The 23,543-nt window shown below is 41.4% G+C and overlaps 1 protein-coding gene across 2 annotated transcripts in view; it reads right to left on the bottom strand.

The window, feature by feature from the left end:
* Positions 1-20,880, bottom strand: part of LOC105024043 (sorting nexin-19) — a 41,968-nt gene extending 21,088 nt beyond the window's left edge. The window contains exons 1-9 of one of the 2 annotated variants that reach the window (XM_010893681.3): positions 20,620-20,880; positions 18,496-20,187; positions 17,991-18,129; positions 17,792-17,892; positions 14,699-14,818; positions 14,169-14,275; positions 13,984-14,077; positions 13,714-13,885; positions 10,345-10,474 (exon numbers count right to left, since the gene is read on the bottom strand). In XM_010893681.3, the coding sequence (XP_010891983.1) occupies positions 10,345-10,474; positions 13,714-13,885; positions 13,984-14,077; positions 14,169-14,275; positions 14,699-14,818; positions 17,792-17,892; positions 17,991-18,129; positions 18,496-20,172 (2,540 nt within the window). In that variant the 5' untranslated portion in view covers positions 20,173-20,187; positions 20,620-20,880. The remainder of the gene's footprint in view (positions 1-10,344; positions 10,475-13,713; positions 13,886-13,983; positions 14,078-14,168; positions 14,276-14,698; positions 14,819-17,791; positions 17,893-17,990; positions 18,130-18,495; positions 20,188-20,619) is intronic. The other variant, XM_010893682.3, reaches the window with a different exon arrangement.
* Between the last annotated feature and the right edge of the window lie 2,663 nt (positions 20,881-23,543).

The following is a 23,543-nucleotide window of genomic DNA, read 5'->3' as shown; positions in this document are numbered from 1 at the left end:
ACGGGTAGAACAAGCATACTTCTGCTGAACTCTTCATATACATTTGTCTTTAATATTTTATAATGAGCTAAGTTCAAATGACAGATCAATGTGTTTGCTGGTCTTTCTGATATTAGCGCACAATGTCAGAATTCTGGGACCACATTCTGCCTATACTGACTAATACTTTTTGGGCCTAACATTTTAAAAAACAATGTTTAAAAATATATAGTAGCTATATTTCACTAAAACAAAAAATTATTAGGATATGAAATCCTGAATGCAACAAAGGATCAATTGAAAGATGGTCTTAGCACCTTTAAAAAAGTTAAATAACAAGAAATCATGCTAGTTCAGCCAGCCCGCAATAGAAAGTGTTGTTCATGGCTGCCCTCTCAAGATTCTAACCTAGGTCACCCACGTGAAAGACTGCGTCTTTAACCACAACACCATTTGCCGGGTATAGCATATTGACATTATATAATGTTGTCATGCTTTAACATCACGTCAAGTTTGAATATTACGTTAGACACCATTAACCATTGTGTTAAACTGAGAAACATTTCTTATGAAGTTTACCTCCACCACAAATAGAATCTATGAACGGTATGACTTTTGCCACTGGACGTTTTAAAAGCGTATTAGCCAGTAATATGTCGCTTGATGCCATTACGCATTGTGTTAAACTTAGTAACGTTTCTTATTACGTTTTCCTCCACCACAAATAGCATCAATTAACTGTATGGCTTTTGCCACTGGTCGTTGAACAAATGCTGAGTTCCTGTTCTTTTCCTGTTAAGTTCCTCGCAAAAATGTATGGTAAATTCCCTAATCTTGTATTTAATAAATTCCCATTTACTAATATCACTTTCTATCGAATCATTTTGTTCAAAATCTCTTATAATTTTCCTTCTTATTCCTGCAGACCTCATTTAGCAGCCATCTAGCATTACATTTCCAATACCCTTTATGTCTGGTTTCCATCACCGTAGGGACCAAAATCATATCTATAAAACAATGATCCAATAAAGGCGCTTTAGAGATATTAGATTGTGCAGCATACCTCAGAGTTTCATCACTGACTAACCAAAAGTCAAGTCCAGACTTGCCTCCTCCATTAGGCTTAAACCATGAGTAACCCCTTACCCCCGGGATTTAACCTTCTTCACACAATTACATTTTCATCAATCATAAAGCCTTGAACAATGGCATTACATTGCAACCTTCCTGATCTAGGAGGCATTCTGTCTTCCCATTCTTCTGGAGTCCTGTTCCAGTCACCCCCCACTAAGACATAACCAGTGGGGTACAGCATTTTAAGATCTGAAATCACATTGGTTACATTATCCAGAAGATGTCTGTTTTGGCCATCATTATTACAGCCATAAACATTAGTTATGATAAGAAATGGACTGGATTTTTAAACCACCATCAGCCAGTGTCCACCCCCATCTCCATCTATGAGTTACAATTTCACCAGGGAATTTGTTAAAACATATCGCCCCAAGAACGGGTAGACCTGTGAATTAAAAAAAATCTCGTCACCCCATTTATTAAACCAAAAAGCTTCATTTCCTTGAGAAGAACGAGTCTCTTACAAAATAAACAGTGAGACTCTCGCCCTCTACAAAATAAAAACAGCGCCTTTCTCTTTACAATGTCCCTCATCCCCTAACATTCAGTGAACCAAACGAAAATGCAACATTCAACATTAACTCTAGAACAAAACCAAAAGGATGAGAACCCTAACACTTGTTTAATTCACCCACACAGTAACTAGATAAACTGTAGACACTGGGAGGAGCTTCCTTCCCATTACCCTTTCCCACCGTAGCAAATCCAAAGATCTATGATTTCACCTGTGGTCCCCAATACAACACCCATCATTTAAACCAAAGGGACCCCGACAGAAAGCCAGTTTCCCAGCCCGCCTCGCTTGCTAAATGTCAGGCCACAACTTCCTCTGTTCTTCCCAATCCTCCCATGGCAGGTTTTCAGCAAAACAGAATGGAGAGTACTTCATCCACCTTTGGTTAAACAAAATGACAACATGCCCAGTCTTATTGTCTTATTGTAGCCTCTTTTTCCTATTTGTAGTGGAGATGAGTGGTACCCGGTGGGGTCTTCTGCTGTTATAGCCCATCCGCCTCAATGTTGTGTGTGTTGTGGCTTCACAAATGCTTTGCTGCATACCTCGGTTGTAATGAGTGGTTATTTCAGTCAAAGTTGCTCTTCTATCAGCTTGAATCAGTCGGCCCATTCTCCTTTGACCTCTAGCATCAACAAGGCATTTTCGCCCAGAGGACTGCCGCATACTGGATGTTTTTCCCTTTTCACACCATTCTTTGTAAACCCTAGAAATGGTTGTGCGTGAAAATCCCAGTAACTGAGCAGATTGTGAAATACTCCAACTACCATGCCACGCTCAAAATTGCTTAAATCACCTTTCTTTCCCATTCTGACATTCAGTTTGGAGTTCAGGAGATTGTCTTGACCAGGACCACACCTTTAAATGCATTGAAGCAACTGCCATGTGATTGGTTGATTAGATAATTGCATTAACGAGAAATTGAACAGGTGTTCCTAATAATCCGTTAGGTGAGTTTAGTTTTATTAGAGACCTCATTACTCTCACAGTCCTCAGTTGATTTCACCTTCTTTCCCACAGGTATCTAACTTGGTGCAGAGTCATTTCCTAGCTCCCTTTTGTTTAGCAATTACATCCATTGCATAGTCTTACTCAACTTCTCTACCTCCTTCTGTAATTTCGATGTTAGGCCCTTTGGGGTCCAGTTACAATTTAGCAGGCATAATAATTTTGTGCATTCATTATAACATTACAACGTGGACAATCATCAACTTCAAACTAGAAAATTGGGACCAGTTATGATGAGCTCCGAAAAGAACAGCCACTCACCCCGCCCAACTTACTCAAAAAAATATGACCCCCTATTATCAGCCACCTTACTATTTTGTTCAATAAGGTTTTATTTCCTTTAAAAAATGTGTGTTACAAATGAATGATCACAGTTCTCAAGTGTTTACTAGAAAGTTTTAGCTACCTTTCATGCCTTCGGGTGAAAAAAAAAGACTGATCACTTTGATCTCAACTGTCTCGCAAGTCGAATTCCACGATTTGCAACTAAATTTGCAACTAAAAGTATTTAACCTCCATACATCTCTATAAAAATGGTGTTGGGCTAGCTGAAAGGGTATATTTAGGAGGAAAACATACCATACCAACATATTTTCCAGGGCATTTACATTTTGAACTTGAGAGGATTCAGGTCTCCAGCCGCTTGAAACGGCCAATAATAGGGGGACGTCAGCTAGCTAGATATATAGCTAAACTGTAGCTAAATCTAAAAGTTCTCTCATTGACATCTAGTGGCTCACTAAGATAGTATTAGTCCCAACCGGTCCCAAAAGACTAGTTAGTAATCGAGTGTTTGATGCGCACAATGATTAACCAATGGTGTATGAGATACTGCCCAGGTAGTTGAGACACACCCTTCTAATTATAATATGACACGAAGAAAATGGGAAATGTCTCATGAGGAAAACAGGAAATACAGTATCTCACAGAAGTGAGTACACCACTCACATTTTTATCGTATTATTGTATCTTTTCATGTGACAACACTGAAGAAATGACACTTTGCTATTATGTAAAGTAGTAAGTGTACAGCTGGTATAACAGTATCAATTTGCTGTCCTCTCAAAATAACACAGCCATTAACGTCTAAAACGCTGGCAACAAAAGTGAGTACACCCCTTAGTGAAAATGTCCAAATTGGGCCAAATCAGCCATTTTCCCTCCCCGGTGTCATGTGACTCGTTAGTGTTACAAGGTCTCGGGGTGTGAATGGGGAGCAGGTGTGTTAAATTTGGCGTCATCGCCCTCACACTCCTTCATACTGGTCACTGGAAGTTCAAGATGGCACCTCATGGCAAAGAACTCTCTGAGGATATGAAAAAAATAATTGTTGCTCTACATTTAGATGGCCTAGGCTATAAGAAGATTGCCAAGACCCTGAACTGCAGCATTCAGTGTAGCCTTTGATAATGTTCCATGCTTTCCTAACACAGTGTGTGCGGTAGATGCCATGCACTGAGGGGAGATGGCAGCCGAAGACCGCCTGCGCAGACTTCACCACTCTCTGGAGGGCCTTACGATCAGCAGAGGAGCAGCTGCCATACCAGGCAGTAATGCAGCAGCCTAGGAGGATGCTCTCAATGGTGCACCTATAGTAGTTGATGAGAGTTTTGGCAGACATACCAAACTTCTTGAGTCTCCTCAGGATGTATAGACGTTTTTGGGGAGTTTTCACTACAGTCTGCTTGCTTGGACCCGGTGAGGTCATCTTTGATGAACACACCGAGAAAGTCGGAGATTCTCTCCACTTCATCTCCATCGATGTGTATGGGGGCATGACCCCACCTCTGCCGCTTCCTGAAGTCCACGATCATCTACTTACAGCCTTACAGACTTTAAGAGGGAGGTTGTTGACCTGGCACCATGTTGTCAGGATCCTTACCTCCTCTCTGTAAGCAGTCTCACCATTGTTGGAGATGAGAACCAGGATGGTTATGTTGTCCACAAACTTCAGGATGACAAGTCCAGGATCCAATTGCAAAGGGAGGTGTTAAGTCTCAGGGTCCTGAGTTTAGGAACAAGCTTGGCTGACATAACACAGTTGAAATCTTCGGAAATAACGTGTTTCAAATGGTCCTATTTTGTTTAAGGCACTGCTATGTGACTTAAAGGTGCACTACTCAACTTTAACGCCACCTATCATCAGTGAGTTGCTGGAGCAATGAACACAGACCTTAGTTTCAAATGGGGTTAGCACTAGAACCACCCGGCCTTTCAGACCCCCAGTATCCGCCAGAGCTGAACACCGTTTGGCGTCATTAGCATTGGAATCGTCCCTATTAGCAAACACATTCTTCTCCACAGCATCACCATCCAGCCAGAGCATCAGTTAATCTACTGGGTCGTTATCAAGCTATATAGAATAGTCAAACAATTATGAATTACAGAATTTGTTTGTTTAAAATGGTTAATGAATTTGAAGAATACAAGAATGCAGAGAACACCAGGTTGTAACACTATTGTCCAGCAAGAAATGGAATCAAGGAGTGTTTGCTCAGACATAAATTAGCAAGCTAATGTTAGCTTATCGTCTAGACCAAAGATTTTGGAGAAAACATCCTAAAATGTAGATAGTTCTGCGTTAACTGATGGTTAGTGATAGTTTAACATTAACTGATGGTATGTATGGGTTATTATCTGATTCTGTATATGGAAAATGCACCACAGGGGACTATTCACTCTTGTTTTGGTTTTGTTTTAAACAACTATTTCATTTCATGTTAAAAGGCAAGCACTGCAGTTTTTTTGTTGTCCCTTTGTTTCCATATGCTCTTAGGAATTCAGGCTACCAATGTTCACTATTAGAATAAAAAAAATTATATATCTCTCAGGCATTTATTTTGTCAATGTTTCAAAACCGTCCTGAACAGTGACACTACTATACTGTATCATATCGATACATTAGTTTTGTGAACCGTTTCAGCCCCTACTAGAAATAAATTATATTACACTACCAAGATGATCACATTTGTCTATAGCGTTGCATAGTCATGAGACAAAAGCCCTTAAACTGTCGGTACCAGCTCAACCAATAAGCAAATAAGATGTGATAATGTGTGAAGAAGTGTGACCATGAGAGCATGTTAGGCAAGTTGAAAATGCACCAACACTGCTATTTTAAACAAATCTTTAAATTTTTTATTCCTATAACAATGTTAATTCTAGAAGTCTAACCAGAGTCTTCTAAACCATGGTGGTCAAATTAATTAAGGGCCAAGTGTCTGCTGTTTTTTGTTTTTCCCTTTAATTCGTGTCCAATTAAAACCTAGACAACCAGGTTAAGTTACTGGCCAATTAGTGACCTTAATTATCAGGGTAAAAGCGAAAACTTGGAGACACTAGGCCCTCTGTGGAAGGAGTTCAACACCAGCGTTCTAAAGGCTCTTTGCTTCCCTGATTGTGTTCACTCATTGCTAAATTGAGCAGAGAAATTAAAAATGCTTGAAATAAAGCCAAACAACTTCATGTGGCTGCGTCCTCAGCTGAAGCATGGTGTACAGGGGAGTTCCCGTTGACAAATTTAAAACGCACAGTCTATACTTCATCAGCCTGCCATTGGATCCCATGGCCTGACTCGCAATGTTTACTGAAAGTATTCATAGGTACATTTAGGACTATAAAGAAAGAATAATGTCAATGCACAACAGGTGCTGTCAGGCAGGTGGGTGAGGGAGGGAGTGAAGCGACACACAGAGAGGTTAAATCATACTGTTAAGCTGTTTGCAGTCCAAGTCCTGAGGAGAAACAGCAGTGTACTGACAGAGTTGTAGATTATTTGACATGTCGGTCCAGCAGGGAACACCAGTACTTTGTTTATTCTGTCAAGGGTAATATTTGATTTGGTAGTGAAGCTGTCTATTCATACTGCACCCTACATTCATACATACCCAATACTACATAACATTTTCTGCATGGCAAATGTTCCACACAGGAACATGTTAACTAGGCTCAGAGGTAAAAAGCTATGAGGCAAAAGCTTGCCCGGAATTTAAGCCACTTGAGATCCAACTTGTCAACTGCAAAGTTTCAATTATCACTACATCTATCATTATGTCATGCAAGTCAATCACTCCAGTGCCATTCATCATTCCCTAAACTGTTATTTAATTAAAAAAATTATCCTAAAGCCCTTTCACATCATCAGTTCGGCCATTTCACCACCGACCCCACCGCCATTTCACCACCGACTCCAGCATTTAATATTAACTCTACTGTTACAATTGATAACAGTCCAGTAAAAATATGCTTCCATCAACAGTTCAAGAGTAGACATGAAATAGAATGGAAAACAGTACAGTAAAAATGACACGAAAAAAGGAGGCAACACAGAAACCTTTTTTTAACAAATCTTGGGAACACATTTGAGAAAGATGTAATACAAAACTGAGGTCAGATTTCCTTCACTTAGTACAGTCCATTAACAAGTCCACTGATGACTAAAGGATGCTGCACATAACAAAATGGCTCCATTATCACTCAGTGTGACCACCTTACAGCAAAATTATGGAGTCATTTGCCACTTTATTATTAGGTACGTCAAATGCAACAACTGCACAACTGGTTTGACAATTTGGACAATTGACAATGTGGTCTTCTACCACATCAAGTCATTCTGCTTCTTACCACACTCCTTGCTCAACCAGAAAATATTTTCAGGCACGTGCTGAAAGACAACGCATTCCCTCACCAACAAAATATAGCAAGAAGATAAAGCAATAATATAACATAACATAAGCTAGCAGCAGTTTAAAAAGAGTACTGTAAACTAGCAGCAATATTGGTAGTGGTATTGGAATTATAGATATGGCAAGTATGGCAGTAACATAGATAATGTAATATCTATGTTACTGCCATACATTTCTGAAAGAGTAGGAAGGGGAGTACGAACAGTATGGTAGTATTGAATATTATAGATACATATGAGCGTAATACGCTTAGGAATGGTACATTCAAGGGAATATTCTAATGCCCATTAAATGTACCAGAAGGACATCAGAGCATCTGGAAAGTTTGTGTGTGATCAGTATGATCACGGACCAGCGTTGCTGGTTGAGGAGCCTTATGGTCTGAGGGGAAAAAATGTTTGTGAGTCTGGGAGTGAGTGCCCCAATGCTCCGGTAGCGTCTACCAGGTAGCAGCAGTGTGAACAGACCATAGCCTGGGTGGCAGGGCATCTTTGAGGATGTCCCGTGCTTTCCTCAGGCATCGTGTATGACAGATTACTTGCACGGAGGGGAGATGGCAGCCGATGACGCGCTCTGAAGACTTCACCCTCTGTAGGGACATGCGGCCTGTAGCGGAGTAGCTGCCGTACCAGGCAGTAATGCAGCCTGAGAGGATGCTTTCAATGGTGCACCTGCAGAAGCGCACCACTGGATGATCCGCGAATTTGAGGATGATGTGGGAGCTGTGTATGGCCACGCAGGCATGCATGAACAGGGACAACAGCAGGGGACTAAGTAAGCTGCCCTGGGGGGGTGAGGTTGCCCTTTCGCACCACCGGGAGTCTGCCCATCAGGAATTCCAGGATCCAATTGTAATGGGAGGTGTTAAGTCCCAGGGTCCTGAGCTTAGGAACAAGCTTGGCGGGCATAATAGAGTTGAATGCAGTCTGCTGCTGACTAGACGGTTTTAGTTTTTTGTCCCATTCACCTAAAAAACTAGACAATGTCATGCATAGAAATGGGTGGCCATTTCTGAGGTAGTAGACCAGGTGCATGACACATTCTAACAAAGTTGCTAAATCCCTAATTTCTCATATTCTAACATGAGTGCTCAGTGTCTGAACCCATAACCATAATGTTGCTAACACAATGATCTTATCAACTGGCCTGGACAATATTTTGTTAAAAGAGATGCTTTAGTCATTCCTTCAAAACCTTTCCTCTGAAGATTTTTCATGCTTCACAAATTTAGGCTTGAGAGAATTTTCCAGACTTCTGTCAAGGGGTAAATATTTTCAGCTTACATTGTCCCACTTTCCAATCTATAAAATGAACCAATGCTTTGGACCCCATTTATAAGAGCATGTCTCCAGCCAAATTCTTCACACAGACCCAGACATTGTGTGTTGGAGGCCATCTCCATCCATTCACAGTTCTTGATTAAAAGCAGAGCTGATATGCTATTTTCTAGCATGGGTTTCCATGGCCTGCCTGTTCCACATTTTGCTCAACAATGATGACACATTTAACAGGTAGCTCTCCATTTAAGGTGTCTAAATGGTAATAAGCCATCTCTGCATACTGATCCACTTGCTTCTGTTAAGGACCATTTGATAACAAAGTATTTTATCAAAACCAATTCCACCGCTGTTTTTTTGGTCATCCCACCAGGAGTGCAGCTTCTACTCAGCCCAGTCTAAGCTCTTACTGTAGGGTGCTCTGAATTAGAGTATCTGTTAAACTAAAATAAACAAATATTGTGCCTACATCAACTTTTCTAATTGGTTGCTGCAGGATATATTTGACAAGATACCTGATGGAAAAAGCTCAACATTTAAATTGTATCACAAGCAACAAAGTCAATAATAATAATATATACTAACATACTTTAGTCAATAAGAGTCGAAGCTACAGGCCTAACTATTTCGCTAATCCAATTTACACACCAGACTTTGCACTTGAGTGTGTTTAAACCTAATGTGGGCCACGGCATCAATCTCCACAGACATTAGCATAGATTTAGCACAAGATAGCTGAGCAACATGTGAGAAGATGAATAAAGGACTGGATGACACAGTGAAAACTCTCGTCTGATAGACTGATGCTTTAAATAGAGGGTCCCAATCTGTTGTCAGGGGATAGATGACTTAGATCACACAAACCCAAAAACATTGTATGCAAGGTGGGATTACTGCTGAAGGGTAAGCTATACTAGTCTATCACATATGTTAAGTTGTTGTTTGAGGTGCCTTCACGATACTTCATGAAACTTTCATTACATTTCAATGAGTCTAACACTCACATCATTAAAATTAGGAATGTAAATGTGTCAATTCTTCAAGAGGATTGGTATTTGGATGCTCTATTTAGCATGTGTCACAGTCTGAGGCTGAGACATCAAGCGGCTGTTGAGATTGGATACTTTAACACAAATAATTGCAAAATGCACAGGACCAGTAAGAATCATTAAAGAGCAAATTCTGTAATGGAAAACAAGCCTGTGGCTTGATTGCATCATTATAAATATTTATTTTCAATCAAATTAAGTCAAGCATTTGTAAATATACCCACTGCCTTTTAGACTAAACCTCCACTTACTCAAGACCACCCGGTCAAATAACTGTGACATATAGAGGTATTAACAGTAACAGGTTACTCAACAGTACCATACAAATTGCAAATAAAACCTGTCCCTTATGTGCAACAGTACTGACCATACATTCTTTACAGCCAAGTATACAGCATTGCGGACGAGCAAATCCTTTCCATGTTAAAGGTTAGGCTATTGCACAATAAAGAAACACAGAAATCCCGGAAAACATTAAAAACAACCACATCAGCCCCTTTTGAGATATGGGAGAGGCCATATATGTGACACCATATTTACACAATAAATTCATATTGGAACAATTCCACATCCACGTGTTACACTAATCGCTCAGCCCTAATGCAAAAGTTAGTGTTAGGGTGCACAGTGCGGTTTGTATTGTAGGGCTTTTCATGGCATAGAAAAAGACTTCTCCAGTCCATACATTATTGTAATACCTTTCAATGAGGGTGCCAAACAGCAGCCGGATGGTTTTCTGGATGTTATCGGTGCACAACCAGCTCCACTGGTCCTTCATTAGCAGACACATTATGTCCAGGGCTATGTCAGCCTGGGCTGTCTCTGCCACTGTGGACAATACCACAACACACACATTAGTCACACACACAAACTATGACTGCATTTCATTTTTCAACCAATAATAGCATGCTGCCAATGATAGAAGTAGATATTGAAACACTTGGGCCTAGTCCTCATGCAAACATGACTGATCAAATTTGCAGGAGGAATTCTATTAAACCCATGATGAACACAAAGTCAAACCTTGATGCCGGACATACAAGCATGCAGGATTTCCAGATTTCTCAGCATTGACAATAATCGATTCCCCAACAAATCTTTGCCAAGACTTCCCTCTAGTGGAGACATTATAACACAGCAGGGGCATGCTGGTCAGATGATTCAGGTTCATTCAACTTTAAATGTTGATAAGAGATCGGGAACTGAACATTTCAGACCTGTCTGTTCAGTGACAGGTTGCTAAATGGCCAAATCCAAAGGTCTGACCCATTTGAGGTTTATGCCTGCCTGATGTCAAGGACAGCCTACATTTAATTATTATAACTTGTACTCTTAATATTTCACCCGGGACAGCCAGAAGAGGACTGGTCACCCCTCTGACCCTGGTTCCTCTCTAGGTTCCTTCCTAAATTTCAGCTATCTTAGGGAGTTTTTCCTAGCCACTGAAATTTAAAACTGTTGTTGTTTGCTCCTTGGGGTTACAGGCTGGGTGTTTTGTAAAAGCACTTTGTGACAATTGCTGATGTAAAAAGGGCTTCATAAATACATTTGATTGATTAATTGATTGAGAAGTGGTTGGATGAGGGAGACAGAAGTGCCAGTAGCAACAGGTGCTTTAGATTCTGAAGAAGAGCCAGAATAGAAAGCTTAAGCAGAAAAACTTAAAATGTCACACAATTAAAGAAAAAGTTACTACTAGTCTGTGGCTCTGGTCACTGAGCTGAGGTTTGTCAAGGAGGAGAAATCAAAAGGAGAATCTCACATCAGCGCAGTGGTGAAATTAGATCCAGATCTGGGTGTGGTAAATACTTTCAAGGATGTTTGATTATGAAAAGCATAAGAAACAGGCAGTGTTCAGGGTAAAGAGAGCTCTTCACAGACTTAGACTTGCATTTCTCTTTAAAAATGAAGGCTACAACAGAAATACCTTAGACCAAGGGTGTCCAAACAGTTCCACAGAGGGCAGAGTGACTGCGGGTTTTTGGTTTTTCCTAAGAATTGGTTCTGAGTTCACACCTAAACAACCAGGTGGGGGTAGAAACTAACCACCTAGTAACCTAATTAGTCAATCAAGTACAAGGTGAGAGTGAAACCCTTCAGACACTCGGCCCCTCCGTGGAACGGTTTGGACACCCCCTGGTTTAGACAATCAAAGATACAGACAGGTTGTGATCACTAACAGAGAGGTGACATTCATCCTGTACTGTTGTACAGCTGACAAGTCCTATTTGCTTACCAAAATAACATTTTAACTAGAAAATCCATTTACACAATTAAATGAGGTGTGCTTGCCAGTTTGTTTTTAAAGATTAAAAACTTTAGCCTAAATGCCTAATCATGCAAAAGTTGGCTTGGTGTATCCAGCTTGAATAGTTCAACAGATACTATTATTAGTTTATGGTAAATTATTTGCAAATGAATGGAGTCATATTCAATAAATGGTTTTAGAATTTCAAGCTGTTATAGCTTAAACATTTGAAACAAAATGGGTTTGGTCCCTCTAGCTTAAAAAGCACAACATATAGGTTTAGGGTTAATTAACACTATGCAATTTATGCTAATCCATAGTCTTCATAATTTATAAATGTTTCATAGAATTTCAAGTAAGGATAGCTTTAAAGCTTTATTGTATTATAACTTGATTGCCCAGGAAGCATGACCATTTTTAATAGAAACCTCTGTAATCCCTGTGGCACTCATGTAAATCCATGTTAACTTATGCAAATGTTAAAAGCTTATTATTAGAAAAGTAGAAGTATCAAAACCAGTTGGAGTTCATTCAAGTCTATGTTAGCTTATTTTAAATAATATCAACAAGGTCTTCTCAAGCAACCCAAGATGGGGCAGTCTGGACATTTCAGAGTAGGTTTTGTGTTGATAACGTTTATCATTTAGGCCCTAGTGCAAACTCTTAGCAATTTAACAAGACCATGGAAAGAAATCTACATTAGTGCTTTACCTTACAGGCAAGCAGATTACAGTTTAGTGAATTTAGCTAACGGTCTTATCCAGAGCGACCTGCACACCTAAATACCTTTCTGAGGCAGCCCTTCTTCCACTTGTGTCCACTGGCCTCTGAAACTTTAGTATATTCTACCCACTCCTTGACCCGGGGTGTGTTCCCTTAGCAGGTCCACTCCACCTACAGGGGATCTCTGTTTGTGGGGTCTGAACTATTTCTCTTTATTGGTACTGCCAAAACGCTATTCTTCTCATAAAATAAAAGGGAATATAATAACCAAACACAGTTCCCCCACTTCAAATGTGCATTCCTCGCCCCTTGGGGAACCTGAAGGATTTTATTAATATATAGAATAGCTTGGAACTCTGACCTCTGGATTGGAGTGTGAAAGGGAATGACCCATAGAGGGTAAGTCCCGTTTATTTCAGACCCTTTTTATTGAAGAGAATAACAGCAAGATACTTTATAGTGGCCAGAAATCATTTGATACTGAGGAGGGAAAAAAAAGCTGTATTGGGAAGAAAAAATTGAAGCCCTGGGAATTGACTAAATTAAAAGCAATGCTCATTCAGATGTATATAATGCGAATTGTGATCATTTTTTTCATATGGCCATTCAGTGGATTGTGGTAACAACAGACTCTTCCAGGTGTAGTGATGGCAAGGAGGAACATGGCAATATTTGTTTATCTGTCAGTCTGTTTGCCCCCCTGCCTGTCTACATATGTAGTTAGAAGCTTTCCGTACATACACATCATCAGACAGATGGCTCACTGCCAGAAGAAACAGGGAGCAATCATGCAGCAAACATCCACTGGACTTTCAATCTCTCAACATATCATGTTAATATTACAAAAGATAACAAGTAATTCACTCCTCCAATGCATTTAGGGGCCATAAGAAATCTGAAATCCCCAAATGACAAATCCCTTCATTCTATATACGAGGACATAGAGAACAAATTGAGTATAATAGGTAACAAAACGATCGAATAGGTGACAATGATTTACTGTTAATTTAACTGAAAGATGATATAGCCTATGTTTATGCATCCACCAGCACTACAAAATTAATTCACATTCCCAGCACGCTTGCACAGCCCTTACCAGAATCTTCACTGGATTCGTCTGGCACATTATTTCGTGGGAATCCACAGCCTCCCACTTCACCTCTGAGGCCCGGACTGTCTTGTCGCTCAGGCTCTGCATCACACATCACAGCTAGCTCCTGCTCCTTGATAAAGGCCTCTAGGCCAGTTACAGACAGGCGGTTAAACACCTGCAAAAGGACAGTTTATGAGATTAAGGAGTAAAAATACAGATTGCAGATTTTCATGACACAAAACTGTAGTTGAAAGACCACAGTGAAACACTTACTGTGCTCCTCTCATCAAAGCAGTATACCACTTTAGGCCTCATGTCAGAGACATTAAGGACTGGGTTGCTTTTGCTGGAGAACCTAAGCCGAGACCTGAAATCAGACAAAAAAGAAACTAGTACTCATCTGTCACGTTTTTGTCATGTTAACTTCCAAAAATACTGTTTTATAGGAGTTTACATACTTGTTTTTCTTTTCAGAATAAAGCTTGCCCTCTGTGTCTCCATCCATTTCTTCTGTAGGGCTCTGCAGCTCTGAGCGAGGAAATGCAGTCTTCAAGGTATCCACAATCTACAGAGCCACAGTTACGCATTCTAAGTCAATACCTGAATTCATTATAAAACATCTAACTTGATTACCAAATGATTAACAAACACTACTACAGTAAAAAACAGTACTGTAGTAGCATGGCCACCTCTCTTAATTTTCTGTATTGCATGCCCAGGTTAATGCATATAGGCCAAGTTAATTTAAGTGATTAACTAACTATACAGTGGTTCCCAAAGTATGGGGCAAGGGACTTAACTCGACCTTATAAAAATAGCATTGGTTAATTCAAAACCATGAATAACAATTTTAAATTTTTCTCATAATGGTCTTCCGGACTTTGACTAGTAGCAGCAAACTTATTCTCATCATTTGAAGGCAACATCATTTAACCACACAATGAAAAGTTTGACAGAAAAAATTAAGGAACCACTTAACCACACCAACCTTGTCTATGTGTGAAACAATGAACGGCTTCTTGACAAAGGCAATTCTTGCATCTGTATTAAGAGCAAGAAACTCCTGCATCTCTTCACTGTTTGCAGTTTCAGGTATGGCACAAAGTTGCTGAAAATATTTGGTCAAAATCGTTACAATTATGTTAATTAATCCACAAGTCCACTGAAAACTATAGGATAATGAGTAACTAGTGTAGTATATGCAGTTTGCAAAGTAGAAAAATAAGACAAATATAGTGCCATCCAGAGTTAATGACAAAAAAAATGTATTGTTGTTTATGAACATTATGTTACACTCAACATAAGAAATGTATTCTTTAAGTAAAATTATTTAATCAAAATAAATGTCACAATTATTGTTACCCCTATAAATATTAATTAACTAAATCTAATAAAGTACATTCCCGTTGATATATTTTTAAAGCCTGATGAACGTCACACGTTAAGCAATAGTAAAAAAAAAAAGAAATAGCAGCAAGCCTGAAAATACAAATCTCACAATTAAGAAGTTAGGAGCATTGATAAACCGGCCTGGAAGAGGACCAAAGCATATTTTGCTCACAAGCACAGTGAGAAGGACTGTTTGAGAGGTAAATGAAATTCTCCAAAAATCGTTTGTTGAATCTTGGGGTCACCAACTCTCAAACAAAATTAGGTGCCACATTCTCAACATGATCAAATGTTAGAACCTGGAGTTTTTTAAATTTTGTTGAAACTTGATGACCATATTTTAATGTCAGAAGAAACAAAAATAGAGCTTTTTGGAAACAAACAGTAAATATGTATGGTCATGCAGGACAAAAAAGATTAATGGCATGACAGATTCTAAATGTGTGTGGTTAAGATACACGGCATGACAGATTCTAAATATGGGGTTAGGATACACGGCATGACAGATTCTAAATGTGTGTGGTTAAGATACCTGACATGACAGATTCTAAATATGGGGTTAGGAAACATGTCATGACAGATTCTAAATGTGTGTGGGAGGTACACGGCATGACAGATTCTCAACATGCGTGGGAAATACACGGCATGAGAGATTCTAAAGATGGGGTTAAGATAAATGTCATGACAGATTCTTGATATGTGTGGTTAAGATACATGGCATGACAGATTCTAAATATGTGGTGAAGATACACAGCATGACAGATTCTAAATATGGGGTTAGGATACACGGCATGACAGATTCTAAATATGGGGTTAGGATACACGGCATGACAGATTCTAAATATGGGGTTAGGATACACGGCATGACAGATTCTAAATATGGGGTTAGGATACACGGCATGACAGATTCTAAATATGGGGTTAGGATACACGGCATGACAGATTCTAAATATGGGGTTAGGATACACGGCATGACAGATTCTAAATATGGGGTTAGGATACTTGTGACATTTTGAGAAGAATATTTATATATTTATTAAGTATGTGTTTTTGCATGGTACAATTTTACTTACAATTTTAATTCAATTTTACCAATGTGTACAATATCAAGTTCATGAAGTATTTTTTGCTTATCTTAATGAAATTGCCAAAACCATGTAGAGGTCTGTAATTTTTATCATAGGTACACTTCAATTATGAGTGACGGAATCAAAAACAAAAATCCAGAAAATCACATTATGATTTTTAAGTAATTAATTTGCATTTTATTGCATGACATAAGTATTTGATCACCTACCAACCAGTAAGAATTCCCTCTCTCACAGACCTGTTAGTTTTTCTTTAAGAAGCCCTCCTGTTCTCCATTCATTACCTGTATAAAAGACAGCTGTCCACACACTCAAACAAACAGACTCCAACCTATCCACAATGGCCAAGATCAGAGAGCTGTGTAAGGACATTAGGGATACAATTGTAGACCTGCACAAGGCAGGGATGGGCTACAGGACAATAGGCAAGCAGCTTGGTGAGAAGGCAACAACTGTTGGCGCAATTATTAGAAAATGGAAGACGTTCAAGATGACGTTCAATCTCCCTCGGTCCGGGGCTCCATGCAAGATCTCACCTCGCAGGGTATCAATAATCATGAGGAAGGTGAGGGATCAGCCCAGAACTACACGGCAGGACCTGGTCAATGACATGAAGAGAGTCTCAAAGAAAACCAATGGTGTAACACACTACGCCGTCATGGATTAAAATCCTTCAGCGCACGCAAGGTCCCCCTGCTCAAGCCAGCGCATGTCCAGGCCCGTCTGAAGTTTGCCAACGACCATCTGGAAGATCCAGAGGAGGAATGGGAGAAGGTCATGTGGTCTGATGAGACAAAATTAGAGCTTTTTGGTCAAAACTCCACCAGCCATGTTTGGAGGAAGAAGAAGGATGAGTACAACCCCAAGAACACCATCCCAACCATGAAGCATGAAGGTGGAAACATCATTCTTTGGGGATGCTTTACTGCAATGGGGACAGGACAAATGCACTGTATTGAGGGGAGGATGGATGGGGCCATGTATCGTAAAATCTTGGCAAACAACCTCCTTCCCTCAGTAAGAGCATTGAAGATGTGTCTTCCAGCATGACAACGACCCGAAACACACAGCCAGGGCAACTAAGGAGTGGCTCCGTAAGAAGCATCTCAAGGTCCTGGAGTGGCCTAGCCAGTCTCCAGACCTGAACCCAATAGAAAATCTTTGGAGGGAGCTGAAAGTCTATATTGCCCAGCAACAGTCCCGAAAACCTGAAGGATCTGGAGAAGGTCTGTATGGAGGAGTGGGCCAAAATCCCTGCTGCAGTGTGTGCAAACCTGGTCAAGAACTACAGGAAATGTATGATCTCTGTAATTGCAAGGTTTCTGTACCAAATATTAAGTTCTGCTTTTCTGATGTATCAAATACTTATGTCATGCAATAAAATCCAAATTAATTACTTAAAAATCATACAATGTGATTTTCTGGATTTTTGTTTTAGATTCCGTCACTCACAGTTGAAGAGTACCTATGATACCTATGTACAGACTTCTACATGCTTTGTAAGTGGGAAAACCAGCAAAATCGGCAGTGTATCAAATACTTGTTCTACCCACTGTATTTTGAATTTCCAAGACTTCAAGTTAAAAGGTTACTTCACCACCAACCTTGAGAAAAGTCTCGAGCAGCCCTTTCCTGGCCTCTACTTTTTCACTGTCCATGTTTCCAAACGGCAAGTCAGGAAATATTTTCTTTGGTCCTTTCACATCTAAACCCATGTTAGTTAGATTAGAAAGACAGTCTACTGTAGTTTCAAATGACATAGGAAACTAAAGCAACTTTCATTGTTCAGATAACCATACATACTTTTAATTAGTTTTCTCAAGTCCGATTTCTCCTCCAGGCGTGTCTGTAGGTTGAGAAACTCACTATATCGGCGGTTGACCGTGTGATAGGCAACTGGCTGGATAGTCCCTGGGTTCTCAGAGTCCATTGCCGTTTCATACTGAAAGTCAAATGTATTAACATAAGCCAAACTCCAGTAGATTAATAGAAAGAAAAAAACTTTTCAGTAATGCCTCTTTTCTATTGACTGTTCTGGCTTTGACACAAACACTTCATTTATGACCAGAAATGGTTGTTTCATTAGCCTACATGAAGACATGTAAGTTGCCTAGGCTATTCAAATCATCAGCATCACTCCCCAAATGTCCAATGTGGCAGACCCTCAGCATTGCCTCAATTTGTAGGGGTTGGTTTAAAAGCACTATTGGACATTCAACTGAAGAATAAATTAATGTTATTACTTTAAGGATTAAGGATGTCATGTAGACATTATACATCAGTTATACATCACAATGCAATAACTCACCTTAACTGTGTACAGAGTATACGGATGCGAGCCAGTGCCACGGTGTTCCTTGGCTGTGATGGTGCCAGCAATGCGGAGGTTCTGGATGATGATGGGGCCTTCAGGGCTGCTGAGCGGCTCGAAGCTGAAGGAAGGCAAGGGCGCCATAGGGGAGGAGGTCTGCAGGTGGCCACTCACAGATGCCGTAAACCCATTAGGTTGGCAACCTGACCCCAGGTCCAACTCTCGATCTGGGTTGGTGATGCTTTCCCTCGTGTCCAGGTCCTGAAGGCTGCCGAAATTCAAGAGAACATTCTCCGTTGTGGGGCACAATATGTTAGCAATGGGGTCAGAATGATTCTGTAGTTCGGAGACCAGAACTTTGGGGGAGGAAATGTCCTCAGCTAGGCCAGGGTAAACCCGGAGGTCATCTTCCAGATAGATGACACTGCTGATGTCAGTGGGCGTGGCACACTCCCGGAACCTATCTGACAACTCCTCCTCCGCACCAATCAAAACGAGGGACTCCATAGAGCTTCTCTTGAAATCTGTCAGAGGAGAGTCCAGGTCTGAGTCTGTCTCTTGGTAGAATGGATTTGATTTTACTCGTCTCAGGTAGTCAATTGGGCAGATACCAAGCCTATCTAGGTTCTGTCTAGGCTCTTCTTCCTCTATATTATTCTGAGGGCCGTACAACTCAGCCGAATCAATGATATCGTAAGCAGCCAACTCAGGTGTGGCAGCCTCTGTGTCGATAGGCGTTTCAGACAGGATTCTTAAGGGTAAAGAGCAAGGGACCTGAATGTCTTGCTGGGGCTGCTCCTGCTCTAAGACTGTGAGCTCTGGCACTGATGGTGTTTTTGGTGGTTCTGAGGCTTTGGGGGCTTGCATACTTGACTTTGTGAAAACAGCTACAATCAACAGATTCAGCCAGTCTGGATCTGATAGTTTTGTAATAAAAGGGAGAAGGACATTGCAGGTGATAAGCTCTCCAACCACAAACCTTCCTGTACGGGTTTCCAGGTGAGGCGGCGGGACAAGGACATGCAGCAACAGGTCAACAATAGCCCTGGTGTAATTCACCTCCATGGCAGAGCTCTTCACAGCAGGGTGAGGTGTACAGACCTCAAAGTATGCTTCACAGAGGCTGTTCTTGCCATCCCCTTCCTTCTCCAGCTCAGCCATGATTTCCATGGCCCTCAGGTAGCTTTGAAGATGGCCACCACACAAGTCCAAAACCCTCTGCGTCAGGACCTTCCTGTCCACTCTTCTTGACCGACTTTTTAGCTCCATCGCCATGGAGTACATGGCACTTTGCACCTCAACCTCAAAGTCCCGCTCAGATGACACCATGCAATACCAGGAGGTCACAAAGTCTCTAATTATCTTACGAACGGTGGTCTGGATCTCGTGGTCTAGCTGTCGCTCACTCTCAGAAGAGCAAGGAACCCTCTCCAATGTGACAAACCTTTCCAGGTGAACAACGCTGTTGGAGTCCAAGACAGCCTGAGATCCCAGCCATCCCCCCAAAACCACCAGGAGGCTGGTGAAAACACACAACAGCCATATGTTCACCAGTAAATGGAAGAGAACCAGCCATGTCAGAAAAGCTCCAAAGCCCAGTAAGCTCCTCTGACCCAAGAGCTCCACCATAGTCCACTGGCTTGGTCCAACAATCTCGGACTGAGTGAGAGGCATGGCTCTTCATATGATCTATACAGATTCAAAAAAGTAGATTAATTTCACATAATATAGCTGGCTAAACATATGGTAACGAACATTGTTTAGTTGTTGTGAAATACATTTTGTACAATAGAACCCGTAGGAAGAATTGCTAATATTGCCTGGTTAGTAATAGCTTGAACTTCTCCGGCCGGAAAAAGTTGCACTACAAGGTTTAGGAACATTTTGATACAAAGTGTATTATTGAAAACAATTGTTTCCCACAATGCCCTTTAAATTGGAACTGATAGCATTTACCTACTTTATGAATTGTAAGGTAGCAGAGAAGCATAATAGCTGTTTTCGCTATGTGAATACGTAGTAAACGAACGACGTTAGAGGAGCTAACTACCTTGTTTAATCAAAGTATTTTGTAATAAAAAATGTACTTCACAAATAACGGATGGAATATTAAGGTATTACCGGTATTTTATTATATGATGGAATTTATGTTGATGATACGTGGGCAGCTACAGCCTAGTCGCCTGTTGGTCGAGTTGGCTTTCAGCGTAGTAACGTACCGTGTAACTAGCCAAACACTCCAATGTTTTTAGGATGAATTCCCCTTGCTCAATTTCGAAATCTAAGCACGATGAGTTGCTAAAGCTGTAAAGGCAGTTATGGTAACTGTACTGTATCATTTTGAGGACCTTCGTCAATTTCAACGTCGTGTTTTGCTTTTTTTTTTTTTTTTTTTTTTTTTACATTCTCCTCCTCTTCTTCTTCTTCTTCTTCTTCTTCTTCTTCTTCTTCTTCTTCGTTTTCTTCTTCGTCTTTTAAAAGTTAATGGCTGATCGCATTCATTGAAGGTGCGTATACCGCCACCTACTGTACCGGAGTGTGAGGCCGCTCACGTCCTGTCTTTCCTATATCCTCCCGCTCAGACCTGTAGCCCTGAGATATCGACATACAGCCTTAGCTACCATCCCACTCCCCTTCCCGACCCCCAGAAACCCCTCTACATTCCACTTCCTACCCTCCCCTCTAACCTTCTCATACAACCTTTCCCTCTAAACATCATACTGCTCACAATACATCAACACATGTTCAACCGTTTCCTCCACTCGACACCCATCACACAGCCCTGTTTCATGCTTACCTATCACCTTCAATGATGTGTTCAGTCCTGTATGCCCTAACCGTAGTCAACACCACATCACCTCTTCTCTCCTACACCCCATATTCCTCACCTATACCCTCACTGTCCGCTGCACCCAATAATATCCTCTCCCCTTCCTGCTACCATCCCACTTCCTACCACTTCCACAGTCAACAACTACCCCCTTTATCAATTTAATTTCCCCCCGTCCTAACGGTACCTGCACACCCACCCCCTCCTTCCTACACACACTCCTAGCCAACCTATCAGCCCCTCCGTTACCCTTCACAGCAACATGAGCCGATACCCAGCAGAACCGAACCACCACACCCATCCTATTCCAATCCCAACAACAACACCATCATCTCCACCAACAAGTCACCTCTGTCTGACCTTCCAGTCTGTAAGCTGCCTAACAACGCTGCTGAGTCGGAACACACCCCCACTCTCAATGGTGTCACCTCCTCCACCCATCTCAACCTGCGAATCATCGCCACTATCTCTGCTGTATATACAGACACCTGGTCTGTCATCCATCTGTACATTAAAGTCTGGCACATACACCCCCACACCAACCCTTCCACTCTTCGGGTCCTTTAACCCATCTGTACATATCTGGAGAAACGTGTAGTACCCCTCACCAACATACCTTTCCACACATCGACCCATGCACCCCTCATCCCACTCCTTCCTTCCCTCTAACAAACTGACATCCACCTCTGGCTTTGGAAACAACCAATGCGGAACATTGCCCACTTCCCGCTCCTAGCAATTATCCACAGCCTTGACTGCTGGATGCCCCTTCACACCTCCCTTTGATCTGGCCCAGTACCCCAGTGCTAGTTTATCCTGTCTCAGTTCCAGCGGCATTTCCCCAACTTCCACTTGCAAGGCCTTAACGCGGTCGCCTGGACCACATCTAAACATTTCAACACGGATTTAGCTGCATACCCATACACAAAACACCCATAGTCTAAAATGTACCTAATCAGCGTCTGATACAGCCTTTGTTCAACTTTACCTTGCATACATATGATCTATCCGCTCCCCAATCATACCCTACCACTGCCTGCATAAGGTTCATAGCCCTTTGACATCTCACAGCAATATACTGCACGTGGGTCCTCCAGGTCAACTTCTCATGAAACCATATGCCAAGGCACATTCTGTCCTATATCTCTTTTTTGTAGGGTTTTTCTGCGGTTGGCTTTAAACATAGTGGCGCATATCCAACACCTAATGGGCAGGAGGTGAATATATTAGTACTAGGAGTTTTTTACCAAGAAGGGAATATTCATTACCCGTGGTACTCGTTCATTCCAATTGGCTGATTCAGGAGGCTCGCAATGTATTTTGTTGAAAATGCGACCCAGAGAAACAGACACTTCTCAGAAAGTGCATCTCAAAAACACAAAAAATTGGTCACAAAATCAGAACCCCCCCACTGTATTCCTGACAAAGTGAAGGTACATGCGTGCAGATGCTGCCTGTTAGCAGATGCCATTTGAGAGTGGAAGGGAAGGAGGACCGGATAGATCCAAAGGCACAAAATCCAACCTTGGAGTTACTGCCTGCAAACATAGTGCAAGGAAGATGGCCCAAATGCTTGTGGAACACCGACATGCTAGACCAAAGTCAGGGCCAAACACAATGCTTTCTACAAGAGAAAACCATCAGGCTTTATCTTTCCATGAAAGGCTTGAATGGGTCCACACACAGTGCGTCAAACACAACCAGTGGTTGCTAGAACAATTCCCACACGGCAAGCCAAGTTGACTGCCAGACTATAGCATTGGAGGAAAATAAACCACCCCTCTGCAAAACTCTTGCGAGAAAGCTTCCCCCCTGGCACCTCGTGTCAAAGGCCTGCCACTAATACACAGAGGGACTTAATATAGGGAGCCCCAGTGGCCGAAATCCTCACAACTAGGTGAAAAACTATCTAGGGGACAAGCCTGATCAGGATAGAGACCTTTTGGTCTCACTCCCTGAACCGATGCAGCTGACTGCTGGGTAGGTACCGGTACATGGATCCGGCCACCAGGAGGACAAACCATGGCCCAGTGTCACCTGAGAGTAACGGGCAGATGCATACATTTCACTTCCAGACCCGGAGATGCCAAAAATGGGTGTTGGACCACCACCTAGGCCTTTGTTAATGGCAGGCCATGGCTTGTGAGGGAAGCCCATGTAGGGGCCAGACCCACAGGTCTAATTCTTTGGCTGTGGGTGCAGAATTTGACCTTAG

The sequence above is a fragment of the Esox lucius genome, chromosome 1 (assembly GCF_011004845.1).
Source record: "Esox lucius isolate fEsoLuc1 chromosome 1, fEsoLuc1.pri, whole genome shotgun sequence".
In the NCBI taxonomy this organism is placed as follows: Eukaryota; Metazoa; Chordata; class Actinopteri; order Esociformes; family Esocidae; genus Esox; species Esox lucius.
This window is presented reverse-complemented; position numbering and strand designations above follow the sequence as displayed.